This window comes from Camelina sativa, chromosome 6 (assembly GCF_000633955.1).
Source record: "Camelina sativa cultivar DH55 chromosome 6, Cs, whole genome shotgun sequence".
In the NCBI taxonomy this organism is placed as follows: Eukaryota; Viridiplantae; Streptophyta; class Magnoliopsida; order Brassicales; family Brassicaceae; genus Camelina; species Camelina sativa.
Window position 1 is genome coordinate 22,642,516 of NC_025690.1, and position 10,648 is coordinate 22,653,163.

General features: G+C 35.9%; 1 protein-coding gene and 1 pseudogene across 1 annotated transcript; both read left to right on the plus strand.

Moving 5' to 3' along the window:
• LOC104699371 overlaps positions 1–1,781 on the plus strand; it is a 7,143-nt pseudogene extending 5,362 nt beyond the window's left edge.
• LOC104792992 (F-box/kelch-repeat protein At4g19870-like) lies at positions 2,149–3,360 on the plus strand. Its single transcript, XM_010519263.1, has one exon. It carries the CDS (start codon positions 2,149–2,151, stop codon positions 3,358–3,360), a length of 1,212 nt encoding a protein of 403 aa, XP_010517565.1.

Below are 10,648 nucleotides of genomic sequence, written 5' to 3' on the forward strand. Positions count from 1 at the left end.
ACTATAAGTATACCGTTTTGATAATAACGTTAAATCCATTATCTGATTTGATACATAATTTGCGGATTTCCAAGTAATGAAAATTGTGGTTAAAAATCAAATTTATGCTTCATGTAAAAATTAACATTAAAAAATTAAATTTGTCATTTATCTATATACTTTAATCTGAAAATAGAAAAAGATACGAGTGAAATGATCGATATATGCTTACGCACTTTGTTTTACTTTAACATCTCTTTAGCCTCTAGGCTATGACTACCGCTGCTAGGGACAGATCTGAAAAGAAATTTTATATGGTGGACAAATTAATTATTTATTAATAATATTAAAAATATAACTTTTCATCTTTTATAAATTTCAAATTTATTTGAATTTATTTTAAAATACATTCAGTCACATTACATACCCATTCCATGAATTACACATTCAAATTCAATATAAGTCCATACTCCATAAAATGCAATTATATAAAGAAAAAAGTAAAATGATAATTATAAACATATATTATTTAAAGGTTTTAATTTGTGCAGTAAATTTAACTTTTCAAATCACCATCTAACTCCAAAAAAATATTTAAAAAAATATCGTAAAATCAAAAATATTATCCAATATAACATTTCGTAATCACCGTTAAATTTGTAAAATATTGATAAATAGTATATCAAATTTAAAGCTACGACAATGAAGAGTCCAAACGTTAAGAAGATACATATAAGAAGATACAAAGTCCTTTATTTAAATAGATTTTAACTATCCTTCTTTTGGGCTTTTCACTTTAAAATGGGCTTACGCCATTACATTTAATATTTCAATTCCGGACCTCGTAATTTGTTAGAATTTCTAATTATATTATTATTAATAATAATATAATTAGAAATTGAAACTCACAGAAATCAAAAAATCAAATTTTTAACGAACACAGGGAAAAATTTTCAGTAACTCTTTATCTTCGTTTTTAACTCTTTGCACCAGCCAAAATTGAAACTTGATTCCACCCAAAATCAAAGGCTGTAATTTAAAACCAACCCAGAGTCGTACCTGCTTCCTTAATGCCGGAAAGGGACCTGATGCGGAGCCGCGGAGGTGATGAGAACTAAGAACCCAAGTTGAAACAGAGCTTAACGCTGGAAAGGGGCTTGATGCGGAGGTGATGAGAGGGTCACGAGAGAGGGTTATTGTGAATCTCTGACTCTGATCATAGACAGAGAGGACCTGAAGCTCTGATCGCCTCTTTGTTGGACCGCCGACGAGAAGAGAACACGGTCTTTGTCTCTCAGAGAGACTCTCTCTGATCGAGTAGAAGCAGAGTATGGTTATGTGAGATACGGTGTAGTTTTGTTAAAAAAGATTTAAGAAAAAAAAACCCGATGGGTACCCATAACCTTATAGGGTAAACCCATGAAAGACCATTATATTTGGGTACCCGCCCGTTTTTTACCCATTTTTTTTTCTGACTAAAAAACAGGTCCGAAAACTCTACAATTTATACAGGTTTCGGGTACCCACTTAGGTTTTACCCGATTTTAACATCCCTACACACAACTATTCAAACGAATCCGTAATGTTGAAACGTTGATGCCGGTTGATGCGGTCGACTTCAATAAATGCAACAAAAAACTCATGAATCTGTTCAAGTACACGAATGACATCTTCCAGATCCCTGGAATGAGTAGCACGGTGAACATGGAAGCTACCCGTCGATTAACCCTTTCGGGATCGTACCTCATAGACCAAAAATCGATTACACTTCTCCACATGATCGACACAGATTCTCCAAATGAAAAAAAAATATATATCTCATCAAAGATTAAATAATCTTTGACGCGTGAGGAGTTATGTCTTCAGAAAGTTAGAACAATGGAGGTCTTTTACCAAGTGAAAATAATGTTTGTTAGAAGTCTGAACAAAACCTTCTTCGAACCAAACATTTGTCTTCACTGGCTTACTGCAATAGTCCATAACCGGATTACTGTGATCGAAAACAAACGTAGAGGGCAACTTGGAGTTCTCTCCTAAATATTTTGGGGTAATTTAGAAACTAATTATAATTAAGGGGCTGTTTTGCTATTAAATAAACCAAAACCTATTTATTTATTTAGTTTCGCTAGTCTGATCGCAGTTTTCACAAAATCATTACTGTGGCTAGCTATGAACATTCAAGTCGAACAACCGGAGAAGAGGAAGAGGACGAAGAAGACTAAGAATTTGTCTCCTTCTTCTTCTTCTTCTTCACCACCATCGTCTTCGTCATCTCCGTCTTTATCTTCACTCCCAGATGAAATCGTTGTGAATTGCTTAGCAAGGATCTCGAGGTCGTACTACCCGACACTCTCGCTCGTTTCCAAGAGCTTCCGTTCAATTCTCTCTTCGACCGAGCTCTACGCAGCTCGATCTCAACTCGGAAGCACCGAGAAGTGTCTCTATGTCTGTGCATTAGATCATGGTTGTTTCTCTACAGAATGGTTTAGACTTTGGATTAACCCTAATCGAACCCTACCCGACTCCTTGACTAAGAAGAGGAGGAAGAAGAAGAAGACAGTCGGAGTCTCGTTTGTTTCGATTCCGTCTCCATATATTCAGTCGCTACCACCCTCGATAGTTGTTGGTTCAGAGATTTATGTTGTCGGAGGACAATGGTCACCGTCCTCAGCTGTGCGGGTCCTCGATTGTCGCAGTAACACTTGGCGTGATGCCCCTAACATGATCGTACCCCGGATGTTTCCGAGGACATGTGTCCACGATAAAAAAATCTATGTAATGGGAGGTCGCCAAGTATTAGAGAATGAATCATGGGTGGAAGTATTTGATACAAAGACTCAGACTTGGGCATGCCTCCCCGATCCGGGTACTGAGGTACGCAAGAGTTACATTTATAGAATCACAGAGATCGACGGAAAGATTTACTTTGATAATAGAGACAATACGATGTATGCTTATGACACAAAGCAAGGTAAATGGGAATGTGGTAAAGGCGTGATTGCAACGTTTCCGATGTCAAAATGTGTGATAGAGAATATATCCTACTCCTATGGTCTACAATTACAAGGCAACAACGGGTGCTGGTGGTATGACATTAAGTCTGATGAGTGGAAAGAAGTGAAAGGGTTAGAATCATTAAAAGACAAGTACAAGAGGAGTCGTGGTAATGCTAAAGTAGTTAGCTTTGGTGGGAATCTCTTGCTTCTTTGGGAAGAATGTACGAACTCCAATCCCAATTACAGGAAGAAGATTTGGTGTGCGGAAATTGGGTTGGAAAAGCGTGATGGAGGTGAGGTTTGGGGAATTGTTGAGTGGGTTGACGTTGTGCACAGTGTCCCCATATCATGTAAGCTCTTTCGTTGTCTTGTTGTCTCGGTTTGATTTGACTTGTATCCAAGGTATGTTCCAGTCCTTTTGATTTTTTTTGGAATTCAACATCAATTTGCAAATTATAATTTTTTTTAAAAACATATATAATGTAGTATCTGCGTACGTAATTAAAAAAAAAAAAAAAACAAAATGTCAATCCTTAACTTTGGCAAATTGGATCCACAGTTTGGTCAATGTCTTGAGTTAGGTCTTCATCAGCTTCCTCTGCACACACATATATACTATAATTTGGCTAAGTCAATAGAAAGTTTGAGTTTATTTTGCTTATTTTTCCAAAGTTGGAGACTAGAAAGTGTATATTCTGTAAACATATATGTTTGAGCGTATAATATGAAATGTCGTATTCTTGACCAGTTGGAGAAAGGAGAAGGAACCAGAGGCAAAAGGAGCACAACACGATGATGACTACCGAATTCTATGTTTTGAGGAACGAAAAAGCTATTTGTTAAAACTGAAACTTGTTATCTTTATTTCAGTGACATTGAAACTTGGAAGCTCTTGTGAGAAATTAGCAAATCAATATATAATAGCAATCTGAATAAATAACTAACACTAAACGAACGTAACCATATACTCTCTACAAAACATAAACACAATATAGATCATCAGAGTGTAGTTGGCCAAATGAGTGAGAGGAATCTATTAATTTCCTTCATTGCTTCACATTTGTTTACGGTTGAATGTTCTCTTGATGATTACGGTTGGTCTCCGGTGACTTACGCCTACTTCAGATTCGATAACACAGCCGGTTTCGACAGCTACACCATAAGTGTTTAATACGGTTATAATCTTCCGATCGTGGTGGTCCCGTCGCAAAAAAACTAGCAAATGTATCCCCGCCAGTTGTGTGGTTGATGACCTAAACAAGACTTGTCCAGAGGATCTTAAGACGTTCTCGGGAGATAAGCTAGTAGCTTGTAGTACCGCGTGTCAAGAATCCGGTGAGCCGGAGATTTGTTACACCAATGATTATAAGTCCAAAGAAAATTGCAAACCGACGACGTACACGAACAATTTTGTGTTTTCAAATATTCGTGTTTTTTATCATGACACAAAATAATATAAAATTTCAAACTCAACAGTTTTACAGTTTTCTAAACTATTCATTAGCATTCATTTTTTTAAAAATAAAAAAATTCCTCTAATTCTTGATTTAACAAAAGATTTTTAGAATGATGAATCTAATTTACAATTTTTAGTTAATTTTATATATACTATTTTATGAAAATAGCTAGAGTTTTTTTTCAAGTAGTATATAGTGGTTTTTGGATTTAACTTTTGATATATGGTAATAAAGATGTTTTCTATATAAAAGCAGTTTATATGGGTTGCATACATCAGAATTTGGATGCTGCATTAACATTACTACAAAGTCCAGATCTGAAAAGATATCCTCAAACTATATGGTTATCTTGTATATTTTTCATTTGTGTTGGACGCTTTAATTGTAGTAGACGTGACATGAATCATTTTAATTGTTATTCTTTTCCAGATAAAATTTTAACGGTTAGAAGAAAAGCAATAATTCTGATTTGTCATTTCAATATAAAAGGAGGACCATTTCGTTGAATATCTTTTATATTTATTTTTAAAAAATCAAAACAGTTACGTCTGTTCATTATAGAGTTGTGTATTTTACCATAAAATATCTATATAATATATGTATTTCGGAAAACAAAATTATACGGTTACGTCTGTTTATTGTAAAGTTGTGTCTTTTACAATCAAAATCTATATAAGAATAACAATCTAAATAAATGCTAGTAACAGTTGCAATTTTTTGTCGTACATTTTTGTTAAATAGTTTTTTTTTTTGTTTTTAATTATACGGTTGCGTCTGTTCATTATAAAGTTGTGTCTTTTACCATAAAAGAAAATCATGCAGTTGCTTTTTTCATTGTAGAGTTATGCCTTTTCATCATATCTTATTTACAACTTTTCTTTCCAATAGTTATGTTTATCTAAATGTTTATGTCTTTTGAATTATATATATATATATATATATATATATATATATATATATATATATATATATATGTCTTTTTTAAGATAACTAACAAATCAATGAATCATTGTTCGCTGACACAAATTTTTCGTCTCATGCTGAATCAAAAATAATCTAAATTATAATATTTGATATTCATTATTATTCTATAATCCAACTAAAGATTTTAGAAATTATTATATTAATATAGAAATTTAAACAACTTTAATTACGTAACTTACAGTTGCGTTTATTTATCATACATTTTCGTAAAATATGTGTTTTTAAAAATTTAACTATTTCATCTTTTATTTTTAGAAGTTGTGTAATTTTATTATAGTTGATAAATTTTCACTCAAGAAGAAATTTATTTTATTTTAAAAATTATGTTATCAAAAAATTGCATTTACTTATTATAATCGTTTGTTTGATATTCTCACTTACGATCACTTCGTCATAATAATTTTTTATTAGTAATATAAATATCAATAACTGTTATGATAATTATTACTCTTTACAATAATTTTTTCATACAATATCTTATACTTATAATATATACAAGTTATAAGTAGAGTTGTCTCGATTCATTATGACTTTTCATTTAGAATTTTTTAACTAGCGTTGAGACTTTTTATCTTATTATTTTTTATTATAAGTTTTAATTTTGATGGTTGTGTTTTCTAAAATCACAGTTATATATATTTAATATTTATGAAGTTTTAGCCCTACTTATTTTTTTTTTCTTTTGAGATAATTTGTAATTATGTTATTTAGCATATATTTTCAAATGATTTTATAATAGAGAAATTCTCTTGAATAACGCTAATCTATGTTTTTCTTTCAAACCTAGCACACACCCTCAATTATTCCAAGAGTAGCATTTGTGAATATTAAAATTATTATTTAGTTTAAGAAGCAAAAATTATTATTTTTAGAATCAAATTCACGATTTTAGATTTTCACAGCTCCGACAAAGCTTATTGAAACGACCTGATAACTCTCTAATTTACATATTTTAAGCATTTTTTTTGTCCATATTTTGCATTGTTCATACCCTTAACTTAGTATTTTTAGGTCATTAATTGTAGGAATTCACTTTTAGGCCATTTAGGGTGTTGCATTTTTGCATTTGCATGTTTTGGATGAAAACAGGTGCTTAAGAGCCTAAAATGGGGGAAACCAAGGACAAACCCGAGCATGTACCTGAAGGAGCCATCAAGCTGGAAGAACAAGTCCGAACCCCAACACGATTGAGGAGGATCCAAGAGCCGGAAGAACAACCCGAAGATCTACCCGAGGAGTAACCCGACTTCATCCTCGTGTACCCCATCAAGTAGACCATCGGGCAGGTCTGGGAAGCTAGGTCAAAGGGGTTTCCATATATAAACCCCTCCTCTCCTTCCTCGCAAACGAGCACGCCGCAGACCCTCAAACCAGAGAGCGAGAGCTTCTGTGAGAGAACTGAGCGACTCAAACACTTTTCCCTTTTGTTTTAGATTTTATTCCATAACTTTTTATCATTTCTTTAGATTTCTATCTTGTATTTTTTCTACTCTACTCTACCGTTTATTATAATGCAATTTTCGTTCATATTTGCAGTTATGTTTCTTGTTATGATGTCCGAGTAGTGTAGTAAAGTTTCTAGAGATGGGATAGATGATTTTGTGTTCTTGATTGGTTAGGATGTCTTAGTTGATTGTATATGTTTAATAGATTTCCTTCTAGATTGGTGTTCTTAATGCTGTCAACAAACCGAGAGGGTGAGATTAGATCTAAGGTGTTTTACCACCGAGAGGTGTAGATGAGATGCTTGAATCTACCAATGCTAGAGGTTTACTCACTTAGCCTAAGAGATTAGATGAGTAAGAAGTTTACTGACAATAATGAATCGGATCTTAATGCATGCTTGGTCATGTTACTCTAATGAGAGTTGGGTAGGGGAGTGATTCAAGGTTGATTGTTTCTATCACGAGAGTGTTTTAAAAAGATTTTAGAGATTCATTGTCTAGGAAATATTTGCTTGAGGCATGTAAGACATCTGTACTAGTCAGAAATGCTTAGGATTCGATTACCCCATCCTTAGAAGCTTTCGTATTTTAATTGCTTGCATTTTCGTTCATTACTCGATCTCTTACCCGATCAGGTACACGATAACCTGCATCGAGTAACCCCTCGAGTTGTTCATATTTCATTTGCTTACTCGATCACCCCACCCGATCCTGTACTCGAATGCTTGCATCGAGTGCTTAGGTCGTATGGTTTCTTGTTTATATTATTTTCTTTTATTTATTTTAGGATTGTTAGATCAAAACCCTTAATTGCGTGGCTTGACTTGCTTTGTTCTGATTGCATCCTTCCTGCTCGCATAAACAACCATTTGGATTGATAACCCTTTGTACTACAACTGCATAGGGAATTAATACCCTAGTGAAAACCTGTTTATCATGACCCGACCCATACTTTTAAAAAATAATAAAATACTAAATAATAATAATAATAATAATAATAAATAAATNCCAATGCTAGAGGTTTACTCACTTAGCCTAAGAGATTAGATGAGTAAGAAGTTTACTGACAATAATGAATCGGATCTTAATGCATGCTTGGTCATGTTACTCTAATGAGAGTTGGGTAGGGGAGTGATTCAAGGTTGATTGTTTCTATCACGAGAGTGTTTTAAAAAGATTTTAGAGATTCATTGTCTAGGAAATATTTGCTTGAGGCATGTAAGACATCTGTACTAGTCAGAAATGCTTAGGATTCGATTACCCCATCCTTAGAAGCTTTCGTATTTTAATTGCTTGCATTTTCGTTCATTACTCGATCTCTTACCCGATCAGGTACACGATAACCTGCATCGAGTAACCCCTCGAGTTGTTCATATTTCATTTGCTTACTCGATCACCCCACCCGATCCTGTACTCGAATGCTTGCATCGAGTGCTTAGGTCGTATGGTTTCTTGTTTATATTATTTTCTTTTATTTATTTTAGGATTGTTAGATCAAAACCCTTAATTGCGTGGCTTGACTTGCTTTGTTCTGATTGCATCCTTCCTGCTCGCATAAACAACCATTTGGATTGATAACCCTTTGTACTACAACTGCATAGGGAATTAATACCCTAGTGAAAACCTGTTTATCATGACCCGACCCATACTTTTAAAAAATAATAAAATACTAAATAATAATAATAATAATAATAATAAATAAATTACAACTAGTGGTCTCATATCCACTAGCCACCTAACCACAATCACAATCAACAGCGGAAATAACCAATACCAATATCCAATAAATATCCAATAATAAACCAATAATTATAACATAAACAATATCCAAAATTTAACCAACAGGAAACATAGAACCAGCAACCTAGCAATGTTTCTAATGACCCAACTCTAGCAACCTAGCAATACCAGACAACAACCAATCAAGTCCCTAGAACATCCTCCTCTTCATTGCCTTGATTCCACGATCACACTTTGTCTTTACTTGCACCACAAACACAAATTGAGATGCATGAGTATTTTAAAAACACTCAGTGAGGCAATCCTCCCATCTACTGGGCTATACACACAAGCAGCTGAGATACCAATGTCTAAAACAATCAACAAACAAAGCAAACAAACCAGGAAGCAACAAACACTACCCCACAGTGTCGACCGATACTACCCTACAGTGTCGACCGATACTACTCACTGGTGTCGATCGACACTACCTCTGCCATCGTGTTCCGCCCAAAGCTGAGAGTCGAATCTCGCTCCCAAACTTCTCCAAACCGTCCAATACTCGATCCCATAGCCATATGAATCCGTAGGAACCCTATAGCAACCCAACCAAGCAACAAAACACCACAAACAACACCAAACAAGCAAGACAAAGGAAATCTCAGGCTTAGATAAGCCATGGTCATGCATTCACCTCTCTGCAGGAAGATTCTGACAAACAATGATGAATCCCACACTCCCAGCAAGCTTTTCACACGTTCCTAGCCTTGGATCCTCACTCCCACAGCAAGATCTCACCCAGAAAGCCTTGAAATCTCCCAAAAACTCAAGAACAAACTTTTCTCTTCTTTTATTTCTGTTTCAGCGGCGAGACAACAATAAAACACGACCTATGTCGTTTTTCTCACTTAATAGTCCGGTCCAATGGTTTTCCTTAAACCAAACTGACCAAAAAAACGACAATTATAACAATCTGGTTCGACCAGACAAATGATGGTGTCGACTGACACCACCTTGGTGTCGATCAACACCCACCCCCAAAACGCTGAGTTTCGGTCACGGGTGTTACAATTCTCCCCCACCATCATAGAATTTTCCTTGAATATCGAACAACCATCAGCCAAGGACACCCGTGCAATCGTCTCCACGTCCTGCAATCCTCCGACTGATCTACGGAAGGTCAACTCTAGGCGATAGACTCACGTTCCAGGCGTTATTTGCTCTCGACTTTTGGACATTCCTTTACTCATAGACCTTAACCTTGAGTTTTTATTGGATCCTCATCAGGCCTAAGGCTGCATGCCATAATGTTGGCTCCTCGTCGGGCCTAAGCCCGCATGCCATAATATATAAGGAAGTCCAATATTCGTCTTTTGGGTTGCCACCCTATTGCGCGCCCCCGGATCGTCATCCGAAGTCGATATACCAACCATACTTCCAAGCCACAAAGTCTCAGAATATGGCAGTACTAGGAGAACCAAAGTCCCCCAAGAGTCGCGAGCAAACAATTCTGAACACGTGTGAGTCCTATCCCTATCCAGGTTTCCTTCCCGTGGCTCGCGTAAAACATCACAATGTCCTACTAACCACATATCCCCTCACTAGAATACCTCTTTTCTTCACATGGATCATATACATGCCACAAGGGCCACCACGAAGGCCAAACAAATGTTCTAAACAGGACCGCCACCAAGGCCAAACAAATGTCCTAAACATGACCGCCAACAAGGCCAAACAAATGTCCTCAACAAGACTACCACAAAGGCTAAACAAATGTCCTCAATAGGACGGTCACAAAGACCACTTGTCCCGAAGGACCATCAAAAAGACCACTCGTCCCAAAGGACCGTCACGAAGACCACTTGTTCCGAAGGACCATCACGAAGACCACACATCCCGAAGGATCGCCTCAACAGGCCACACGTCCGAAGGACCGCCTAAACAGGCACATTGGCTAAACAGCCCGCCACAAAGGCCACACAATTGGCTAAACAGCCCGCCACATAGGCCACACAATTGGCTAAACAGCCCGCCACACACGGGCACAATGACTCATAAGTCCGCCACT

Coding starts and splice junctions, on each gene's coding strand:
- LOC104792992 (XM_010519263.1), top strand. CDS start 2,149: ATGAACATTCAAGTCGAACAACCGGAGAAGAGGAAGAGGACGAAGAAG.